Raw genomic sequence first — 21,317 nt, forward strand, 5'->3', positions numbered from 1 at the left:
GTCTCAGGGGGGTCCCTTACCTGGGTTGAAGAGGATGACAGGGGGGCAGGCAGCACCCGGGGGGTTGGGCGGGTTCTGGGGGGGTCCCTTACCCGGGTTGAAGAGGATGACGGGGAGGGGCAGGCAGCGCTGGGGGGTTGGGGGGGTTCTGGGGGGGTCCCTTACCCGGGTTGAAGAGGATGATGGGGGGGGGCAGGCAGCACCCGGGGGGTTGGGGGGTTCTGGTGGGGTCCCTTACCCGGGTTGAAGAGGATGACCGGGGGGGGGGGGGGGCAGGCAGCGCCCGGGGGAGGTCTCAGGGGGGTCCCTTACCTGGGTTGAAGAGGATGACGGGGGGGGGGGGCAGGCAGCGCCCGGGGGAGGTCTCAGGGGGGTCCCTTCCCGGGTTGAAGAGGATGACGGGGGGGGGGAGGCAGCACCCGGGGGGTTGGGGGGTTCTGGTGGGATCCCTTACCTGGGTTGAAGAGGATGACGGGGGGGGGCAGGCAGCACCTGGGGGGTTGGGGGGTTCTGGTGGGGTCCCTTACCCGGGTTGAAGAGGATGACGGGGGGGTGGGGGCCAGGCAGCGCCCGGGGGGTTGGGGGAGGTCTCAGGGGGGTCCCTTACCTGGGTAGAAGAGGATGACGGGGGGGCAGGCAGCACCCGGGGGGTTGGAGGGTTCTGGTGGGGTCCCTTACCCAGGTTGAAGAGGATGACGGGGGGGGGGGGGGGGGGGGTTGGGGAAGTTCTAGGAGCGTCCCTTACCCGGGTTGAAGAGGATAATGGCCCGGAGGCAGCCGAGCTCCGTCTTGTCCATCCGCATGTCCCGCATCTTGGACACCAGCTCAGTCAGCACCCTGGAGGGGGAGGGGTACACATCAGTGGGCCCTGGGGCAGGGACACCGCCCCACTGAGCACTCAGCATGGGCTCCCCTGACCCCTCCTGACCCTCCACGCCATGCCCTGGAGACCCCGTCCCCACCCGTCAGCAATGGCCCCCTCGGACTCTCCCGTGGCTGTGCCCCATGGGAACCACAGCCTCCTTGCCAGCCCTGTGCCCCCCGGTAAGCGCAGCCCCCTTACCAGCGCTCTGCCCCCTGGGCCCCTGCCTCCCACCTGTCGAAGATGGCCCCCACGCCGGCGCTGTGGGCGCTGTTGCGATGCACGTGCAGCCCCGTGGCCAGCAGGATCCCGTCCTTCACCGAGATGGAGCGGTGTGAGAAGGACGCGATGAGCAGCTCGTTCCAGCCTGGGGGGCAGGGAAAGCGGCTGAGAGCTGGGCCAAGGACCCCAGATCCCCTGCACCCCCTGGAACCTCTGCCCTCCCCACAGCTGGTGCCCAGAGCCCCCCCATCCCCTGCCTTCCCCACAGCTTGTACCCAGGACTGCCCCCTTTGTGAGGGGCAAGAGGAATCCATCCCGCCCGCCACATTACTTAAGGGCCCCACAGCAACAGGACCCGTCCCCAGAAGCCACAAACCAAAGGGGACAGTTTGGGGTCCCCTCTTTCTCTAGAGTCCAGCCTAAAACCATGCACCAAAGCCCCCTTGTCTCACTCCACCACCCTCTGCCTGAGGGCAGCCCCAGGGAGGCACCTGCCCGCCTCCCCCTGCTCCCCCAGCACGACCTCCTGTCCCCACCCGTCACTCACCCGCCTGCAGCAGGACGTCCCGTCCCCGCCCGTCACTCACCCGCCTGCAGCAGGATGTCCCGTCCCCACCCATCACTCACCCGCCCGCCTCCCCCAGCACGTCATTTCCCACCCACCTCCCGTCACTCCCCCGCCCTTGCACCCCGTGTCACTCCCCCGCCCGCAGCGGGACGTCCAGCCCCGCCCCTGCACCCCGCGTCACTCACCCGCCCGCAGCAGGATGTCCCGCCCCGGCACCCCGCGTCACTCACCTGCCCGCAGCAAGACGTCCCGTTCCGCCCCTGCACCCCGCTTCACTCACCCGCCCGCAGCAGGATGTCCCGCCCCGGCACCCCGCATCACTCACCCGCCCGCAGCGGGACGTCCCGCCCCTGCACCCCGCATCACTCACCCGCCCGCAGCAGGATGTCCCGCCCCGGCACCCCGCATCACTCACCCGCCCGCAGCAGGATGTCCCGCCCCGGCACCCCGCTTCACTCACCCGCCCGCAGCAGGATGTCCCGCCCCGGCACCCCGCATCACTCACCCGCCCGCAGCGGGACGTCCCGCCCCTGCACCCCGCATCACTCACCCGCCCGCAGCAGGATGTCCCGCCCCGGCACCCCACTTCACTCACCCGCCCGCAGCGGGACGTCCCACCCCTGCACCCCGCATCACTCACCTGCCCGCAGCAGGATGTCCCGCCCCGGCACCCCGCGTCACTCACCTGCTCGCAGCAGGATGTCCCACCCCGGCACCCCGTGTCACTCACCTGCCCGCAGCAGGATGACCTGGTCGTCCAGAGGCAGCTCTGAGAAGTGGGGGATGCGCTTGGCCCACTCCACCAGCGTGAAGAGCTGCTTGTCAGCCGCCTGGCAGATGTTGGTCACCGGGTCGTTTGGCTGGGGGGGCGGTCAGAGACGGAGGGGGGTCAGACGCAGCCTCCTCCCCCCCACCGCAGCCTCCGCTATCCCTCCTCCCTGCCCTGCCCTCCCCCCCAGAACCCAGCCCGTGGACCCCCCCTTCCCCAGAGCCCCCCAAGACCTGAAACCCCATCCCTCTGGAGCCCCCTGCCCTCCCTGGACATGCCCCTTGCCAGGGGCTGGCTCTGCCATCCACCTCCCAGCCCTGCCAGCCCCCCCTCCCCCGCTCACCGAGCTGCCCCCAGTGCCAGAGCCGTCGACGCTTTGGTCCGATTTCTGCTCTACGGCCAGCTCTGCCTCCAGGATCTTCTCCACTGGCATCTCCTCATTCGCTCCGCCTGCAAAATCCCCGTCGCCGTCCTTCTCCTTCCCCCGCTGCCGCTCCTCCTGCACCGCTGGGGGGGGGGACATGGGTCAGACACAGCACAGACCCCCCCTGACAACGCCCTCCCCACTCCTGCTCCTCCTGCACCGCTGGGGGGTACACGGGTCAGACACAGCACAGACCCCCCCTGACAACGCCCTCCCCACTCCCGCTCCTCCTGCACCGCTGGGGGGGTACACGGGTCAGACACAGCACAGACCCCCCTCGACAACGCCCTCCCCACTCCCGCTCCTCCTGCACCGCTGGGGGGTACACGGGTCAGACACGGCACAGAAGCCCCCACGACAAAGACTTCCCTGCACTCTGCTGCCATCCCTCCTGCACCTCTGGGGGGAACGACAGGGTCAGACACGGCATAGAAACACACCCCCCCTCACCAATGCCCTCCCCACCCCCGCTGCTGCTCCTCCTACACCTCCCAGAGGGGGACCTTCCCCTCAGATATTTCTGGTAGCAGCAGTACCAGTACCGGCCCTGTCCCCTCTCTTGATGGCCCCGCCCCATTCCGCAGGCCCCACCCCCAGGTGGGCAATACCTTCCCTCTTCATGCCCGTGGCCAGGCATTTCTGGTACCATAGAATCACAGAATATCAGGGTTGGACTAGATGACCTCGTAAGGTCCCTTCTAACCCTGATATTCTATGATTCTATGGTAGGGGCAGTACCAGTACTGGCCCCACCCCCTCTCTCTATGGTCCCGCCCCATTCCACAGGCCCCGCCCCCAGGTGGGCAGTACCTTCCCTCTTCATGCCAGTGGCCAGGCATTTCTGGTAGCAGCAGTACCAGTACTGGCCCCACCCCCTCTCTCTATGGTCCCGCCCCATTCCACAGGCCCCGCCCCCAGGTGGGCAGTACCTTCCCTCTTCATGCCGGTGGCCAGGCATTTCTGGTAGCGGCAGTACTGGCAGCGGTTACGCTGGCGCTTGTCCACAATGCAGTCCTTGTTATCCCGGCACGTGTAGGTCAGGTCCTTGCGGATCGTGCGCTTGAAGAAACCCTTGCAGCCCTCGCAGCTGTACACCCCGTAGTGCTTCCCTAGGGGGAGGGGGAGAGTCAGGGAGAACCCAGGAGTCCGGGCTCCCAGCCCTCCGCAACCGGCTCCCCTCCCACAGCCAGGGACAGAACCCAGGAGTCCGGGCTCCCAGCCCTCCGCAACCGGCTCCCCTCCCACAGCCAGGGACAGAACCCAGGAGTCCGGGCTCCCAGCCCTCTGCAACCGGCTCCCCTCCCACAGCCAGGGACAGAACCCAGGAGTCCCGGCTCCCAGCCCTCCGCAACCGGCTCCCCTCCCACAGCCAGGGACAGAACCCAGGAGTCCCAGCTCCCAGCCCTCCGCAACCGGCTCCCCTCCCACAGCCAGGGACAGAACCCAGGAGTCCGGGCTCCCAGCCCTCCGCAACCAGCTCCCCTCCCACAGCCAGGGACAGAACCCAGGAGTCCGGGCTCCCAGCCCTCCACAACCGGCTCCCCTCCCACAGCCAGGGACAGAACCCAGAAGTCCGGGCTCCCAGCCCCCCCGCTCTAGCCCACTAGACCCCACTCCCCTTTCACAGCTGAGGATAGAACCCAGGTGCCCTGGCCCCCGGTACCTGATGATCTGTCCCCACAGATGGCACAGAGGCGCTTCCCCGGCATCATGCCACCGTGGGGGTGGCACGGGAGACCCCGCACGCCCAGGGGGGGCTTGACGTCTTCCGAGCTGCTGACGGAGTGCATGCCCGACAGGTTCACAGTGGAGTTAATCTGGGGGCAGAGAGATGGGAGCTGACCTGGCTACCCTGCAGTGCTACGGGGGAAGGGAGCATGCCCCACTCCCCAATCCCTCCCCTCATGGGTGTCAGCTCCCCAGAGGAGCATGTCCCGGTTCTCGCTAGGATTCAGCCTTTCCCTCCCCTTACCCCTGTGGCCCCCAGCCCAGCCCCCCACACACCCCTATCCCCATCATGTCTGTGACCCCTCAGCGCTCCCAACTGGGGCGCCGTCCCTATTTTATCCACTTCTCAGCTCACTGGCTGCCAGTCCCCCCACGCTGGATCCTGGCTCCCGTCTCCAAAGAGACCATCCCCCTAACTCCCAACCCTCTCCCCAGGGCTCGGCTCCATGGCGCTGCACCCCCTCGGGGAAGCCCCCAGGCCCCCTCACCATCTCTCAGCTCCCCACCTCCCACCAGATCTCCTCTGCCCCCGGGGGAGGAGCCACCCTCCCCCTTACCTGGGGGCTGCTTACGGGGCCATAGCCGCTGGAGGGCGTGGCTGGGAGCCCAGGGGAGCCCAGGGACGAGCTGATGACAGGGAAGGGGGAGCCCAAACTGCTGACGGGCGAGTTGATGGAGGAGGTCATGGCCGAGCTGATCATGGAGGGGTGAAGTGGGGCCGAGAGCTCCGGTGGGGGTGATGAGCTCAGAGACGAACTGTCGGGGCTCCTGCAGTCTGGGGGGGGGGGGGGGGAGAGAAGGGAATTAGCTCGTCAGCACAGCGGCCTCCAGTGCCTAGCAGGGGAGACGGGGCGGAGACAGGACACAACCAATACACACACACCCTGGCAATGTGGCCCCCCGAGCGCCCGGCTGGGGAGATGTGCCCCCCCTCCAGGGAGACGGGGGACAGCTGAGACAACACCCCTGATGCAGCATGGCACCCCCTGGTGCCCGGCTGGGGAGACAGGGCACAGCCAGGAGATCCCCCTCCCCCCCAGCAGTGTGGCACCCCGAGCATCTGGCTGGGGACATGTGCCCCCCCTCCAGGGAGATGGGGGACAGCTGGGATGACACTCCCCCCGCAGCATGGCACCCAGTTGGGGAGACAGGGCAGGGCCCCCAGTAACGTGACTCCCCCTGGGGTGACGAGGCACAGCCGGGACCCTCCCCCCACAGTGTGTTGACCCCTGGGGAGATGGGACACCAAGAGCAGAGCCTCCAGCAGCATGGCACCTCACCCTGGGGTTACTGCAGGTCAGTGTGTGCCCAGATGCCGGCACTTCCCCCCCCAGCCCCACCCCCGCTATTGCACAAGAGACCAGTGAGCACATGATCACCGTCAACACCCCGTCCACAACAGGCACCTTGGGGGAGGGAGGGGGATCAGGAGTGGGCCCCGGAAATGGGCCCTCTCCCAGTGAGGGCATCCCCTTGCCCCAATCCCCACTGGGAATGGCCCCCACACACTCATAACCCCCTTATTTCCCCTTCCACCTGCAATCCCTGTGCAGCTCTCAGCCTGCCAGCATGGGGGGTATGTGCTCTGGGGGGACAGGTCTCCCCAGAATCCCACAGAGAGGGACAGCAGCACCCCCCGGCCGGCCAGGGGTCTCTGGGACACAGGAGCCCCGCGGTGGAGGACAGGCCCCTGAGAAGGGCTTGCCTAGGCCCCACCCCACCCCCTACTTTGCAACCTCCCAACCCCACTGCTTTTCATGCTGGGCCCCCCAAAAGCTGCCTGACCTCACTGGATGCTCGCATGCCCCGAGCACCCCCACACACACCCTGCCCCCCCCCAGGCCACCCAGCACCCCCCACACCCTCCCCCCCGGGAACCCCCACACCCTCCCCTCCGCCCCCCGGCACCCCCACACACACCCTCCCCTCCCCCCTCGGGCACCCGGCACCCCCCACACCCTCCCCCCTCGGGAACCCCCACACCCTCCCCTCCCCCCTCGGGCACCCGGCACCCCCCACACCCTCCCCTCCCCCCTCGGGAACCCCCACACCCGCCCCCCTCCCCCCAGCACCCCTCCGCCCCGAGTACACCCCCCCCACCCCCCCGGCTCTCGACGGGGCCGGGCCCCCCGTTACGCCCCGCCCCGGCCTCCACCCCCGCGTGCCCCGCAGCCCCCAGCCCCGCCCCCCGCGCAGGGCGGGTCCGGGCGGGGCCCCGCGGGGTGTCTCCCCCCCCGCTCACCGCGGCCGCGGTCTCCCATCCCGGGGGTCCCCGCTCCGTGCCGGGGGGATCCGGGCCTCAGACCCCCCCGGGCTCCGGCCCGATCCAGGCTCCGCCACCGCCTCCTGCGGGAGCCGAGCGGACCCACAGTGCACCGCGGCCGGGCCCAGCCGACCCAGCATGCCCCGCGCGGGGGCCTCCCCGGCCCAGCATGCACCGCGGCCGGCCGCAGTATACCCCGCGCGGGGAGGGGGGATTCCGGCCCATCATGCACCGCGCGGGGAGGGGGGATTCCGGCCCATCATGCACCGCGCGAGGGCTCGTTCAGCCCATCATGCACCGTGGCCGAGCCTCTAAACCAGCCCACAATGCACCACTGACCATCCACGAGAAGCCGCCCCCTCCGCCTTCCCGGCATGCAATGCTGTGAATCATAGAGACGGGATTTGTTCCAGACAGTCACTGTGACGGCTGTATCTCGTGGACCCGGCTTTCCTCCACCCCACTTACACTAGAGACGGGAGGACATTCCAAACTGTCCCTTTGGTTGCTACCAGACCGGCGGGGAGGTGAAACCGCTCCGCCCTAAACAAAGATGGCGACCGCTAGTCAGGCTTCACGCCGCCCCGCACAAAGATGGCGCCCCCATGGTAACTGTCTGGCTAAGTCTCGCCGCAGTCACCATCTTTGTGAGGGGCACACGGACGGCCTACTGCGGCCTCCATCTTTAAGAGGGGCGATATTAAGGTCTATGGTGGCCGCCATCTTTGTGAGGGGCACTGCCTGCTCGCGGGGGGAGGGGTGCACGGGTCTGGGGATTGTTCCCGCGAGATTTTGGAGGGGGAGGAGCCTGGCTGCCACGTCGGGTCTGAGCCGGAGCTAACGGATCCCAGTGACGGTGAGACCCCCCGGGGCATAGAGAGCGGGGAGGGGGCTAGAGGGGCCGCGTGGATCTGGGGTCCGGGAGCTGGGAGGACGAGGGGCCCCGTGGCCATAGAGAGGAAGGTGTTGCGGGCTAGAGCGCCCTTGGGTCGGGGGGCTCGAGGGGCCCGGGGGTCACGGAGACAAGCCCAGGCTGGGGGGGCTGCGGGCCCTGGACACGGCGGGGGGGGGGGGGTAGAAGGGCCTGGTGGGCTGGCATGGCAGGTAGATGGGGGCCACTGGGAGGTATAATGACCATAGAGATGCTAGGCAAGGGGGGCCAGAAGGGCCGCACAGACCCTAGAGACTATGGGAAGCCCCGGGCGATAAATACGTGGGGGGCAGAAGGAGCCACTGTATGATCCTAGGCCTGGGCAGACAGCGTAGGCAGGGCCTTGTAGGGCCGTGGCGCTGGCAAGGAGGGCACTGCGGGGTCATAGAGATGGCAAAGAGATGTAGAGGGGATAGGGAAGGGAGTCTAGAGCGGCAGTTCTCAACCAGGGGTTCACGTACCCATGGGGGTATGCGGGGGTCTTCCAGGGGTACATCAGCTCAGCTCGATACTTGCCTAGCTTTACAACAGGCTGCATGAAAAGCAGCAGCTGAGTCAGTGCAGACTAAAATGTCACACGGCCGATAAGAAAGTCAGCCATGGTTCAGTAACCGTGGGCTGTAGTGTTATGTCTGGTTTTGTAAGCAGGTAGTTTTTAAGTGAGGTGAAACTTGGGGTACGCAAGACAAATCAGCCCCCTGAACGGGGTGCAGTCGTCTGGAAAGGCTAAGGGCCGCGGGTATAGAGCGTGTACTACGTGAGTCCTAGTGATTGGGAGAAGGATCTTGCAGGGGTTCTTCGAGAGCGGCGTTTCTCACTCTTTCTGATACCAGGGTTGCTGCCTTCCAACCTGTGTCAGGGAGATCTCTGAGACGGCGCCGGTCCCCAGACCGGTCGTTGAGAAACGCTGTTCTAGACCCTCCTCTTGTGATCCCCATGACCCAGCAGTGCCGCTCTAGACACTCCTCTCCATCACTATGGCCCCGCAGTGCTAGATCTGTTTTGGGTAGTTATGGTCGTGCAGTGCAGGCTCTAGACTCTGCTGTGCCGCTATGATTTTACACTGGCCTCTCTAGAATTTCTTCCACTTTTCTGTGGCCTCTCTACCTCTGCTGGAGGGAACGGGGACTAGAGCGAGGGGATATATGAGCGTGACAGGAAAGGTCGTGCTCATACTCCCGCTTTCCAGCCGTGACAGCAGGATGGTGGTGCCTGGACGGACGCAAGGCAGAGCGGGACTCTATGGCCCAGTCGCCGCCATGATGGTCTGTGCAGCGCTGATACAGATTACTTCTTCGCACGAAGATCTGCACCACGGGCACAGCCACGAGGATCTGCACCATGGGCACAGCCACGAGGATCTGCACCATGGGCATTTGCACGAGGATCTGCACCATGGGCACAGCCACGAGGATCTGTACCATGGGCATTCGCACAAGGATCTGCACCACGGGCACAGCCATGCTGAGGATCTGCACCACGGGCACAGCCATGCTGGGCACAGCCACGAGGATCTGCATCATGGGCATAGCCATGCTCACCACAGCCACTCGCATGGGGACTTCCACGGCCCCAGCGAGGCCGACTTTAGCCACCAGCCCAAGGAGGTCCGTGTTCCGCACTCAGCTGAGGGGTCCCCAAGCCACCAGCAGTTGCCTGGGAAGGAGAGGCAGGACTTGGTCAAGCTATGGACACACGTGAGTTCCCGTGTCAAACGTGGAGGTGCTGCCTTGCACGTGCTTGCACTGGCGTAACCCCCTGACAGTCTCTCTCCTCCCCCCCTCCCCGTAATCTCTGCAGGCCATCGGGGCCACCTTGCTGATCAGCGCCGCCCCCTACTTCATCCTCTTCCTCATCCCCGTGGAGTCCAACACTTCCCAGCACCAGGCCCTGCTCCGGCTACTGCTCAGCTTTGCCTCGGGGGGACTCCTGGGGGACGCCTTCCTGCACCTCATCCCCCACGCACTGGGTGAGCAGCACACAGATGGACTGGGACACGGGGCCTCTCACCTCTCAGGGTCCTAGCTCCAGTCCGGCCTGGGGCAGGGGGACTGGCTGGCTCGGGGGCAGGAAATGGGATACGGGGTGTTCCTCTCTTGGTAGGTGCCTGGGGTGCAGCCGATCTGGCTCAGGGGGCAGGGAATGGGCCCTGGGGCCTCTTCCTTCTTGGGGGTCTGGTTACTCATCTCTGCCCCTTTCCCTCCCCAGTGCCCCATTCCCACTACGCAGAGGGCGGCCATGCCCATTCTCACTCCCCCACGGTGTCGGCTGGCCACGGTCACTCCCACCAAGGTGAGGCCGGGGGAAGTGGGGGCAGTGGGTGGGGGAGGGACAGACCAGGGAAAGGGGGCTGTGGTTGGAGGCTTGTGTGGGGCAGCGTGAAGGGGGGCCCAGAAGGGCTAGGGTTTCTACGGAGAGCTGAAGTGGCTCATGTCTGTGACTGGGACAGGGGATGGGGGTAATGGCTATAGGGGAGGTGTAGTGGGGGGCAGGTTCGTGGGTTAGCACTCTTTCCCCCCACCCTGGCAAGTGATGGCAGTGGGACTCTGGTCCTGGGAGGGGGCTGTACTGTGGTGGGGGAAGGGGGGCTGGCAGTCTCTTTCCCAGCCTGCCCCCATCGTCTCTGCCCCCCAGGGCAGGATCACCAGCGGATGATGGCTGTGGGGCTCTGGGTCCTGGCTGGCATCGTAGCTTTCCTGGTGGTGGAAAAGTTTGTGAGACATGTGAAAGGGGGACATGGCCACGGGCACAGCCACGGCGGACACAGCCATGGTACGTACCACACGGGACACACACCATGGTTCCCCTAGCCACGGGCACAGCCGGACCCCCCCCCCACACACACACACGCATGGTTCCCACCCAGCCTTGGGCACAGCCATGGTACGTACCATCCAGGACCTCCCCTCCCCATGTCCCCCCAGATCCCCTCCCCACATCCCAAACCACACCCCCCCCAGATCCCCTACCCATCAGCAGAGCCACGGTGGCACAGCCACGGTACGTACCAGCTGGAACACCCTCCCCCATCTCCAGCACCCCCGGGAGCTCCGTCTGTTTTGCTGAACCAGGAGAAGGCGAAGGGGTGACGTGATCCCAGTCTCCATCCTGCCGGGCTCCCCAGTCTAGCCCAGGAAGGTCTAACGCCATCCACCGGCTGGGGAATGAGCCAGTGGAACCATTTCCCAGGGTCCTGGCAGATTCTCCACCCCAGCCGTATTTAACTCACGGTTGGCTGGTTCTTTCCTGGATCAGCTCTGGGGATTATCATGGGGCAGGTCTCTGGCCTATGCTGTACAGGGGGTCAGACCAGTCCCTTCTGGCCTGGAATCCATGGATTGGAGTGGGCTTGGAAAGGAGGGGTCCATATAAGGGCCCTGACGGTCTGCAGGTGACCCTAGGGATCAGTGGGAGGGGTGCTGGTGGGTCCTGGACCCACATGAGTCCTCCTCCTGTCCATGGGCGGGCTCCCGGGAGAGGGACTCGAGCAGTCAGCTCTGACCCCCACACCTAGCCCCTGGTCCACCCACAGCTCCCAAGGCGAAAAGCAGCTCTGGCGAGGAGGACAATGGGCCCCAGGAGAGGAAGGCCGGCAAGGCGCGTGCCCCTGACAAGGCAGCCCCCAAGAAGAGGGGCCAGGAGTCAGAGGAGCGGACTCAGGAGTCCAGTAAGTTGTTGGGGGTGGGGGGGTGCTGGAGGGAGGGAGCTGGGTCTGTGGGGGGGCACCATGGCACAGAGAGCATCTGGGGAAGGATAAGGGAGGGGTGTGGGGGAGAGGGTTTGAGGGGGCTGTGATCAGGTTGGGGGGGTTTCAACTCTTGTCGCCCTGCCCCCAGCAATGAAGGTCTCTGGGTACCTGAACCTGGCGGCCGACCTGACGCACAACTTCACCGACGGGCTGGCGATCGGGGCGTCGTTCCTGGCGGGGGCCGGGGTGGGGGCCGTCACCACCCTCACCGTGCTGCTGCACGAGGTGCCTCACGAAGTGGGCGACTTCGCCATTCTCGTCCAGTCGGGCTGCAGCAAACGCAAGGTACAGCCCCCACCCTGGGACCCCTGCTGCCCCCACCCCCTTGCTAAACCCACCCCGGACCCCCCGCTGCTGCCTGTCCCCGCCCTGGGACCCCTGCTGTCCCCATCCCCTTGCTAAACCCACCCCGGACCCCCCGCTGCTGCCTGTCCCCGCCCTGGGATCCCTGCTGCCCCCACCCCCTTGCTAAACCCACCCCGGACCCCCCGCTGCTGCCTGCCCCCGCCCTGGGATCCCTGCTGCCCCCGCCCCCTTGCTAAACCCACCCCGGACCCCCCGCTGCTGCCTGCCCCCGCCCTGGGATCCCTGCTGCCCCCGCCCCCTTGCTAAACCCACCCCGGACCCCCCGCTGCTGCCTGCCCCCGCCCTGGGATCCCTGCTGCCCCCGCCCCCTTGCTAAACCCACCCCGGACCCCCCGCTGCTGCCTGCCCCCGCCCTGGGATCCCTGCTGCCCCCACCCCCTTGCTAAACCCACCCCGGACCCCCCGCTGCTGCCTGTCCCCGCCTTGGGACCCCTGCTGTCCCCGCCCCCTTGCTAACCCTGCCCCAGACACCCACTGCTGCCTGCCCCCGCCCCCCTGTATTCTCCTGCTGACCCTGCCTCAAACCCCCACTTGCCCTCCACTGACACCCCCCCGGTCCCTCTCTCTCCCCCGCAGGCGATGAAGCTGCAGCTGCTGACGGCGCTGGGCGCCCTGGCGGGCACGGCCTGCTCACTGCTGGCCGAGGGCATCGGGGAGGCGGCCACGGCCTGGATCCTGCCCTTCACGGCGGGCGGGTTCATCTACGTGGGCACCGTGTCGGTGATCCCAGAGCTGCTGCGGGACGCGGCGCCCCTGCAGTCCCTGCTGGAGGTGCTGGGGCTGGTCTGCGGCGTCGCCATGATGGTGCTCATCGCGCACTACGAGTAGCAGGCCCCAGCGGGGGGCGCCTGGGGGGCAGTGGCGTGTGGACCCAGGCGTTGAGGATGGGACTCCGTGTGGACTTCAGGGGTGGGGGGTGTGGTGGACCCTGGCATCCAGGACACGGGGGGGAGGGGAGCGGGGGCCAGCTCTGCATGGACCCAGGTGTCCAGGATGGGGGGTGCTATGTGGGCTGTGGGGGCGGAAGCCACGTGAATCCTGGTGACCAGGGTGGAGGACGTGCCCCCCCCCCCCCATCCCAGATGCTGGGTCCATCCAGAGCTTCCCCCCAGGGCGGGGGTGCTGCGTGAGCCCTGGGGGGCAGGGAGGATGCAGTGTGTGCCGTGGGGAGGGGGTGGGACGGACACTGGTGTCCAGGTGCTGACACTCACTCTGGGATTGGGTGGTGGCGTGGACCCCGGTAGTGGGGCTGGCGCAGTGCAGGCTCCGAGGCTGGGTGAGACCTCGGGGCAGGCACCATACAGACTGCAGGGGTGTGAGGTGCCCTGTAGACACAGACACCTCTGCTGGGGGGAGGGGGGCAGCCGCACAGCCCCAGCAGCCAGGGATAGAGGATGGCCCAGACACCGCCGTGGGCGGAATCTCATTGGCCCCGGCCTCCGGGGGCATCATCTGACTTCCAGCTGAACAGGGGGGTGCGAACATGGGGCAGGGGAGATAATGTGCTGCTGCTTGATTTGTTTTCTGGGAGGGTCCAAAACCAAGTCCGTCCCCACCTCCCTGGCCCTGTGTCCCCCCTAGGAGTGAGATGGGGGGCAGCCGGGCCGCCCCTTCCTTTGGAAGGGGGAGCTTATGGAAGTGAATCCTCCGGGCCACATCATGGGCTGGTTTGGAGAAGATGGGGAGAAAAGCCCCTGCCCTCTGGACCACATGGGGGGCTACATGGGGGGGGGGGTTTACCCAGAATCCTTTGCTTCTTGGACCAGGTTTTATTGGGGCAGATTACCCAGAATTCTCTCCCACAACACACCCTGTGTGACCCCAAAGCAGCTATCCAGGCTAGTTCCATATGGGGCAGCTGCCCTGACCCCCCACCACACTGGGGACCAAAGGGACGCGGAGTGGGGCTAATCAAGACACTGCTAGGCAACAATGCCCTGACAGAGGTTATTTTGGAGGGGACTGGGGGTGATTCTGGGGTGCAGGGGCTTTGGTGATGGAGGGAACAAGCAGACCCAGTCGTCTGGGGCTGCTGGGGGAAGCGGGGGGGATTGGCATGCGGACCCAGGCATCCGGACCTGGAGGAATTAGCACGAACTGCAGGTTCAAGGGGTGCCATGCGGACCCAGGCATCCGGGGCCGGAAGGTGAATCACAAGCACGCAGCTCAATGGTGTCCCTATTGAATGGTATGTCCTGGGGGAAGGGCTGTTAATTGGGGGTGACTTTGGAGCGTGGTGGTTGCGGGGTCAATTACTCCCCTGGGGGGGCAGGAAAGGTTTTATAAGGGGGGGTATATTTTTGTATATGATTTTGCTTTTGTATGGGTGGGCTGGGGAGTGGGGGCAGGAGGGGATGGGGTGGGGCCATGCAGGACGACTATGTGGATGATTGTCGCAAAAATTGTGTCATTAATTAACGAATTAAACAATGATCTGAGGCGCTGTTGGTGCGAAGTCTGTATGTACTGGAGAGAGGGGCGGCAGTACCCCATGGACAGCAGGGGGCATGGAGTAGGGTGACCAGTCAGCAACTGTGAAAAATCGGGACAGAGGGTGGGGGGTAATAGGAGCCTATATTAGAAAAAGACCCCAAAATCGGGACTGTCCCTATAAAATCGGGACATCTGGTCACCCTAGCATGGAGTGACCCCCTCACTGCCTGCTTCATCAGGGTCTGGTCCTGGCTCCCAACCCCCGAGCAGGGAGAGAACCCAGGAGTCCTAGCTCCCAATCCGCCCCCCCCCCCCCCCCGCAGAGAACCCAGGGGTCCTGCAACCCCCTCCCGCCTGCCCCCCCCCCCATTCTGGGCCGGGAGGACTCTGACCATAGAGTTCCCGCCTAGCGCTGCCGTCCCTGGGGCCCGCCCCCGCTCTATGATCCCCGCGCCGCCGCCCCCCCCCCCACTGTCATGGCGGCCCCTCTGCGGCTCCGCTCCACGCTGGCCCTGGTGACAGGTGCCCCCAGCAGGGGGCGCTCGGGGGCGGGGCCTGACCCCCCCCGGGGATCCAGCCCCCCTCCCCCATCCAGCATTTGAGGGGCTGGGGCAGGTTCCTGGGGGGGGCCTGTGCAGGGGGGGCCCCGAGGCGGGGGGGGGCCCAGGGGGCATTTGGGGGATTTTGAGGAGTCCCTGAGGCTGGGGGGAGGTTCATGGGGGGGCTCGGTGGGGGGGTGTTTCTGGGTCCCCCCGTCTCTGACCCTGGTCCCCCCATGGCAGGGGGGGGCAGCGGCATTGGTACAGGTATCTGCCGGGGGGGGGGTTCTGGGTCCCCCCCACCCCCGTCTCTGACGCTGGTCCCCCCATGGCAGGCGGGGGCAGTGGGATTGGTACAGGTATCTGCCCGGGGGGGGGGTTCTGGGTCCCCCCCGTCTCTGACCCTGGTCCCCCATGGCAGGCGGGGGCAGCGGGATTGGTACAAGTATCTGCCGGGGGGGGTTCTGGGGGTCCCTAGAGGGGTTCTGGGTCCCCCCCCGTCTCTGACGCTGGTCCCCCCATGGCAGGCGGGGGCAGTGGGATTGGTACAGGTATCTGCCGGGGGGGGTTTCTGGGGGTCCCTAGAGGGGTTCTGGGTCCCCCCCCATCTCTGACGCTGGTCCCCCCATGGCAGGCGGGGGCAGCGGCATTGGCCGCGCTGTCTGTGCCCGGCTGGCTGAGGAGGGGGCGCTGGTGGCCGTGGCCGACCAGAATGAAGCGGGGGCTGCGGAGACAGTGCGGGGGCTGCCACGGGGGGAGCCCGGCCAGGAGCATGAGGCGTTCGGGGTGGACGTCAGCTCAGCCCAGAGCGTGGGGGAGCTCATGGCTCGGATCCAGGTAACGGGGCTGGAGAGAACCCAGGAGTCTGGGCTCCCCCCACTGTAACCAATGGATTCCTGTCCCCTCCAGAGGACCCAGGAGTCCTGGCTCCTGCCCCATCACTCTAACCACTAGGCCCCACTGCCCTCCCTGAGAACCCAGGTGTCCTGACACCCCTCCTGGCCTCCGGGAGAACCCAGGCTCCCTGATCCTGCCCCCCACCCCACTCTAAGCACAAGCCCCCACTGGTGTCTGGGAGAACCCAGGCCCCCTGATCCCCCTCCCACACTCTAAGCACAAGCCCCCACTGGCCTCGGGAGAACCCAGGCCCCCTGATCCCCCCCCCACACTCTAAGCACAAGCCCCCACTGGCCTCGGGAGAACCCAGGCCTCCTGACCCCCTGTTGTCCCCAGGCCCGGTTCTCCGCCCCGCCCCGGGTCTGCGTGAGCTGCGCCGGAATCACCATGGACGAGTTCCTGCTCAAGCAGACAGAGGCGGCGTTCGACAAGGTGCTCCAAGTCAACCTCAAGGTACGGGGTCTCCAGATGGGGGCAGGGCAGGGCCCCCCCAGCTGGGCCCCCCCCAGGCTAACTTGGTCCCCCTCTCCCCAGGGAACCTTCCTGGTCACCCAGGCTGTGGCACGTGGGCTGGTGGAGAGCGGAGCCCCAGGGGGGTCCATCATCAACATGGGCAGCATCGTGGGCAAGGTGAGAGCTGCGAGCTTCCTCGGAGCAGTGTCCTGGGGGGATAGTGGGGGCTGTGAGCTTCCTCAGGACAGTGTCCTGGCGGGATAATAGGAGCTGTGAACTTCCCTAGAGCAGTGCTATGGGGGGATAATAGGGGCTGTCAGCTTCCCTGGAGCAGTGCCCTGTACTCACATGTCCCTCTCCCTGACAGGTGGGGAACCTGGGGCAGGTGAGCTACGCAGCATCCAAGGCTGGCGTGGAGGGGCTGACCAAGACCGCTGCCAAAGAGCTGGCCAGGTGGGGCTGGGGGGGGACTGCAGGGTGGCAAGGGGGCAGGCTGAAGGGAGGAGGGCGGGGCAGGCTGAGGGGGAGGACTGCAGGGCAAGGGGGCAGGCTGCGGGGTGGGCTGGGAAGGCTGTGGGTACAGGCTGGGCAGTGCAGCTCGGAGGCAGGCCGAGGAGGCCTGGGAAAAGTAGGGCAAATCATGGGCAGGGGGGGCAGGGGGATGATGTGGGGGGCTATTCTGGGAAGATGGGGGGCTGGAGCTTAGGCTGGGGTGGAGGTTTGGGAGGCATAGTTGGGGGCAGCTGGCGGTTGGGGGGAAGCAGGTCAGGGGGAGCTGTGGTGACCAGGCAGGGGGGCTGCCCTCTCCCCCATGGTCCCCCCCAGGTTCGGGATCCGCTGTAACGTGGTGCTTCCCGGGTTCATCACCACCCCCATGACGGACAAGGTGCCTCCCAAAGTGCTGCAGAAGGTAACACCGGAGGGTCTGGGCCCCGTAACTCCCCCACCCCCTCCCTCGTATCTGCCTCCCCCTGAGCCTCACAACCCCTCTCTGCCCCATATCTACCCACCCCACAACCCCCCTGCCCCATGTTCCCCTCAGCCCCATAGTGCCCCTCTACCCCGTTATCCACATGTCCAGCCCACGTTTCCCTCTGAAGAACCTGCCCCGTATTCCCCCATCACCCTGGCCCCCTCAGCCCCCTCTGTTCCATACTTCCCCCAGTGCCCTCCTCCCCACAGAGCCCGACAATCCCTCAGCACCCCTTATTCCTGCCCAGTACCCCCCATTGCTCCACAACCTAGGGGATGGGGGATATTGGGGCTGTGAGCTTCCTCAGAGCAGTGCCCTGGACGGAGCTATGAGCTTCCTCAGAGTGGTGCATGGGGCGGGGGAGTGGGGGCACTATCTCCCCTGAGGCACCCAGCCCATAACCCTTTATTACCCCCTCCCCCCTGCAACTCCTCTCCTTCCCCTGCAGATCCGTGCCCTGCCCCCTGGTTCCCCCCTTTCCCCTGGGGTGCAGGGGGGCTCCATGCTCACCAGCCATCTCTGACCCCTCCCCTCCCGCTGCTCAGTTTGCAGGGATGGTGCCGTTGGGACGACTCGGGGACCCCAAAGGTGAGACCCCCGACTCAGGGTGCCCTGTGCAGTGGGGCTGGATCTGCTGGGCGTGGGGAGGAGGGGTGTGGGGCACAGTTCTGGGGGGTGCATGTATAGATTGGGGTACGGCGGGGTTGGGGCTGTGCACACTGATTTGGGGTGTTGCACAGAAGACTCCCCACTAGGGAAGGGGCCGTGGCTCCCACACGTGTGGCTGTTACTGACCCACCCCCCCTTCTGCCCTCAGAGGTCGCTGACGTCTGCGTCTTCCTGGCCTCAGACGAGAGTCGCTACATAACAGGGGCCAGTGTGGAGGTGACAGGTATGGGGCGGGAGTCAGGAGCCAGGACTCCTGGGTTCTCTCCCCGGCTCGGGGAGGGGAGTGGGGGCTGCTGGGTTAGAGCGGGGTGGGGGCTGGGAGCCAGGACTCCTGGGTTCTATCCCCAGCTCTGGGAGGGAAGTGGGGGTTGGAGGGTTAGAGCAGGGGGGCTGGGAGCCAGGATTCCTGGGTTCTCTCCCTGGCTTGGGGAGGGGAGTGGGGGCTGCTGGGTTAAAGCAGGCGGGGCTGGGAGCCAGGACTCCTGGGTTCTATCCCAGTTCTGGGAGGGGAGTGGGGTCTAGTGAGGTAGAGATCAGCCAGGATGGACGGGAGGATGGGGTGAGAGACAGAGATATGGGGAGGGGCAGGGATACGGGGTGCTTGGGAGTAGGGGCAGGGGTGGGGGAAAGCGGGAGGAACAGAGAGACGAGGGAGTGGGGGGAGACAGTTGGGGGCTCCCTCCTCCATCAGGGGCTCCCTCATTCTCTCTCTGTTGCAGGGGGTCTCTTTCTCTGATGGATCTGCCTCCAGCCTCTGGACACACGCCCACCGCTGGGAGAAGCAGCAATTGCCAAGTGTCTCCATGAGATGCCCCCCGGGAAGCCCCCAGCCCTGCAGGATCTGGGGAGCGGAACTGAGTTGGAGGGTCCGGGGCGGCATATTAAAATAAAACACGGATTGTATCAGGGTGATTCCGTCTCCCATTGATTTCTTCCCTGATGCTGCCGGACTCCTGGGTTCTATCCCCAGCTCTGGGAAAGGAGGGGGATCTAGTGAGTTAGAGCAGGCAGGGGGCTCTGGGAGCCCGGACTCCTGGGTTCACCTCCTGGCTCTATGCACTCCGTTCCTCTCGTTGTGCCTCAGTTTCTCCTCTGTAACCCAACGACAAATCCCTGGAGGAGGCTGCGTGTGGGGCTGCATTAATGAGTGTTTGCAGCCGCGGGGGGTGGGGGGAGCCTGGGACTGGGGAAAAGGGGAGGGACTGGCACAGGTGGGGGGCAGGGATTTGGGGCCTGAGGGTATAAGAACTGGGGCGAGGGGAGGAGTGGGGATATTGGGGAGGGGCTGTGGGATTAGAGTACTATGGGGTGGTGGAGGCAGGGAGTGGGGGGCTGTGGGGAGGGGAAGAGGTTTGGGGAAAAGTGGATTGGGGGCTGTGGAGAGGAGGGGCAGGGAGTGGCGGGGCTGTGGGAAGGGAAGGAGAGGGTGGGGGGAAGAGGGGATTAAGGGACTGTAGGGAGGAGGGGCAGGGGGTTGGGGGGCTGTAGGGAGGGGATGGGGCTGTGGGGAGGAGGGGCAGGGGGATTGGGGGGCTGTAGGGAGGGGATGGGGCTGTGGGGAGGAGGGGCAGGGGGATTGGGGGCTGTGGGGAGGAGGAGCAGGGGGATTAGGGGGCTGGATGTGGAGAGGGGAGGGGGCTCTGTCCGTCCCACACGCTTCCCTCCTGTTTGAAGCCGCCGCCCCCTTGTCCCGGCGGGGCGGGCGGTGGGGGGGGGTCGCTGGGGGGAGATGCCTCCTATTCACAGCCCCATCTCTCAGGGCAACGGCCGGGGGCGGGGGAGCCGCGCACAAAGGGGGCAGAGGGGAGGGAGGGACCCTCGTGTGTCAGAGCCAGGATGGGGGGGCCCTTTGGGGGGCTGAACCCTTCTCCCTTCTCCCCCTGTCTAAGCCCTAATCTCGGGGGCTGAGCCCCTCGCCCTGCCCCCCAAGTAAGCTGGGGGGGTTGAGCCCCCCTCCCTGTCCCCCAAGAGCTGGGAGCTGGTGGTCTGGGCCCCTCTGGGGTGGTCTGAGCCCCCTCCCCACCGCCCTGGGTGGCTGCCGGGCGGGGGGCGGCGGGGGACACACACCGCGCCCCATAGGGGAGGGGGCGGACCCATCCCCATTCAGGCAGCTTCCCCCGAGCCTATTCAGCGGCCGGAGGGTCCCCCGCCCCCTCCCCCTCCCGCCTATTGTGGCCCGGCTGCCCGGCCCCTCGGGGGGGTTGTGGGGGGGGTCCGGCCGGAGCCTGCCCCAGCTCACACACCCGGGACGGAGCCGGCGCACAGAGCCCAGGACGGGGTTCGGGGAGGGGTGGGGGGATCCGTGCGCCCCCCATGGGAAATGGGGGGGAGGGAGATGGGGGGCAGCACCCCCTCTTAGCTGCTGTGGGGAGGGGGCGGAGGGAGGAAACCAGACACCCCATCTCATGCGGGGGGCTCGGCCGGAGCCCCCAGGGGCGAGGGAGCCGGTGGGCAAGGGCTGGGGGGTTCAGAGGGGGCAGGAATAGGGGGTGGGATGGGTGCTGGGGGGGATTTGGGGTGTAGGTCTGGGGCTATGTGGGGAGGGGACTGGATTTGGGGCTGGAAGCGGGAATGGGGCTGCAGGGGGTTGTGGGGGGATTTGGGGGGGATTTCCCCAGCGTGGGTGGGGGGTAGGAATGGGGCTGGGAGCGGGCCGGTTGTGTGGGGGCTGGGACACAGGATGGGGGAGATGGGGGTGGTCAGGGTGGGGTGTAGGGATGGGGGAGCAGGGTGGGGGTAGTGAGCAGGGAAGTGGGGGAAGGAATAGGGGGCTGGATTGGGAGGGATTGGGGGGCAGGAAGGGGAGCAGGAATTAACCCCTTTTCTCCCTCCCCATGAGGGGGAATTTAGGACGGCAACAGGTGGAGTTCCCCCCCATCACATACTGACCCCAATGGGGGGAACTGGTGTCAAACCTCCCCCCCCCACACAGCTGGCCTGGGACGGATGGACAGCCGGACAGCCAGGGACTTTGCAAACCCTTCCTCTTTGTGTCCGATGGGGGAACACCCCCAGCTCCTGAGGGGCGGGAGTCGGTGGGCTTGGGGGCGGGAGTCGGGGGGCTGGGGGAGGTCTGTCCAGCCGTCTCTCCCCACCTGTTTCTAGGCGGGAGTTGCTGCGGGGGAGGGGGCTGGAGAAGCTTGTGTTAGCTTGTGGGCTTGTTAGCTCCAGTATGTTCTGGGTTGTGTCAGCCGGGGTTGGGGGGTGTCCTGCATGTTAACATGTGTGTCCTGCATGCCACACATGTGTTAACATGTGTGGCAGTCCAGGGCTGGCTGGGTTAATGTGTGGGAGGATGCGTCGCCATATGTGTTTAGCAGACAGGCTGTTGGGCGTCCCACGTGTGTTAGTGTGTCTCTGCGTGTGTACATGTGTATGGGCTAGTGTGAGGGCTGGTGGGGGTCCCCGTGTGTATGGGTGTGCGCTAGCTTGTGCATTAGCATGTAGGATTTTGGGTGTCCTTTGTGTTATT

The 21,317-nt window shown here is 66.3% G+C and overlaps 3 protein-coding genes across 4 annotated transcripts; 2 read left to right on the forward strand and 1 right to left on the reverse strand.

Moving 5' to 3' along the window:
* Positions 1-728: 728 nt before the first annotated feature.
* On the reverse strand, positions 729-6,977 carry RXRB (retinoid X receptor beta). The gene is made up of 8 exons (XM_054046812.1): positions 6,816-6,977; positions 5,131-5,348; positions 4,509-4,662; positions 3,775-3,954; positions 2,765-2,928; positions 2,383-2,512; positions 1,097-1,229; positions 729-837 (listed from the first exon to the last, which is right to left on the reverse strand). Exons 1-8 carry the CDS (start codon positions 6,832-6,834, stop codon positions 729-731), a joined length of 1,107 nt encoding a protein of 368 aa, XP_053902787.1. The 5' UTR covers positions 6,835-6,977.
* A 649-nt stretch (positions 6,978-7,626) lies between these two features.
* SLC39A7 (solute carrier family 39 member 7) lies at positions 7,627-14,205 on the forward strand. Of its 2 annotated transcripts, XM_054047173.1 has the most exons (8): positions 7,627-7,692; positions 8,957-9,464; positions 9,568-9,736; positions 9,976-10,059; positions 10,402-10,539; positions 11,300-11,434; positions 11,604-11,800; positions 12,458-14,205. In XM_054047173.1, the coding sequence occupies exons 2-8, from the start codon at positions 8,970-8,972 to the stop codon at positions 12,707-12,709; spliced, it is 1,470 nt and encodes a 489-aa protein (XP_053903148.1). In that variant the 5' UTR covers positions 7,627-7,692; positions 8,957-8,969; the 3' UTR covers positions 12,710-14,205. The 2 variants fall into 2 exon arrangements, with proteins under 2 accessions (XP_053903148.1, XP_053903147.1); XM_054047172.1 differs by lacking the exon at positions 7,627-7,692 and having other exon boundaries at positions 7,951-9,464.
* A 564-nt stretch (positions 14,206-14,769) lies between these two features.
* Positions 14,770-18,757, forward strand: HSD17B8 (hydroxysteroid 17-beta dehydrogenase 8). The gene is made up of 9 exons (XM_054047412.1): positions 14,770-14,836; positions 15,488-15,690; positions 16,087-16,203; positions 16,285-16,380; positions 16,571-16,656; positions 17,029-17,113; positions 17,722-17,764; positions 17,994-18,068; positions 18,565-18,757. The coding sequence occupies exons 1-9, from the start codon at positions 14,791-14,793 to the stop codon at positions 18,579-18,581; spliced, it is 768 nt and encodes a 255-aa protein (XP_053903387.1). The 5' UTR covers positions 14,770-14,790; the 3' UTR covers positions 18,582-18,757.
* Positions 18,758-21,317: the final 2,560 nt, after the last annotated feature.

This window comes from Malaclemys terrapin, chromosome 13 (assembly GCF_027887155.1).
Source record: "Malaclemys terrapin pileata isolate rMalTer1 chromosome 13, rMalTer1.hap1, whole genome shotgun sequence".
NCBI lineage: Eukaryota > Metazoa > Chordata > Testudines > Emydidae > Malaclemys > Malaclemys terrapin.

What these genes read in the sequence shown, in the direction of transcription:
- SLC39A7 (XM_054047172.1), top strand. Translation starts at nt 8,913, where the DNA reads ATGAGCGTGACAGGAAAGGTCGTGCTCATACTCCCGCTTTCCAGCCGT. An exon ending in CCTCATCCCCCACGCACTGG is followed by an intron (nt 9,737 to 9,975) that starts GTGAGCAGCACA and finishes TTCCCTCCCCAG; the next exon opens with TGCCCCATTCCCACTACGCA. An exon ending in CCACGGTCACTCCCACCAAG is followed by an intron (nt 10,060 to 10,401) that starts GTGAGGCCGGGG and finishes TCTGCCCCCCAG; the next exon opens with GGCAGGATCACCAGCGGATG.
- HSD17B8 (XM_054047412.1), top strand. Translation starts at nt 14,791, where the DNA reads ATGGCGGCCCCTCTGCGGCTCCGCTCCACGCTGGCCCTGGTGACAG. An exon ending in AGCTCATGGCTCGGATCCAG is followed by an intron (nt 15,691 to 16,086) that starts GTAACGGGGCTG and finishes TGTTGTCCCCAG; the next exon opens with GCCCGGTTCTCCGCCCCGCC. An exon ending in GCTGCCAAAGAGCTGGCCAG is followed by an intron (nt 16,657 to 17,028) that starts GTGGGGCTGGGG and finishes GGTCCCCCCCAG; the next exon opens with GTTCGGGATCCGCTGTAACG.
- RXRB (XM_054046812.1), bottom strand. An exon ending in CTGGCACTGGGGGCAGCTCG is followed by an intron (nt 2,513 to 2,764) that starts GTGAGCGGGGGA and finishes CCGCCCCCCCAG; the next exon opens with CCAAACGACCCGGTGACCAA. An exon ending in GGTCATCCTGCTGCGGGCAG is followed by an intron (nt 1,230 to 2,382) that starts GTGAGTGACACG and finishes CCTGCCCCCCAG; the next exon opens with GCTGGAACGAGCTGCTCATC.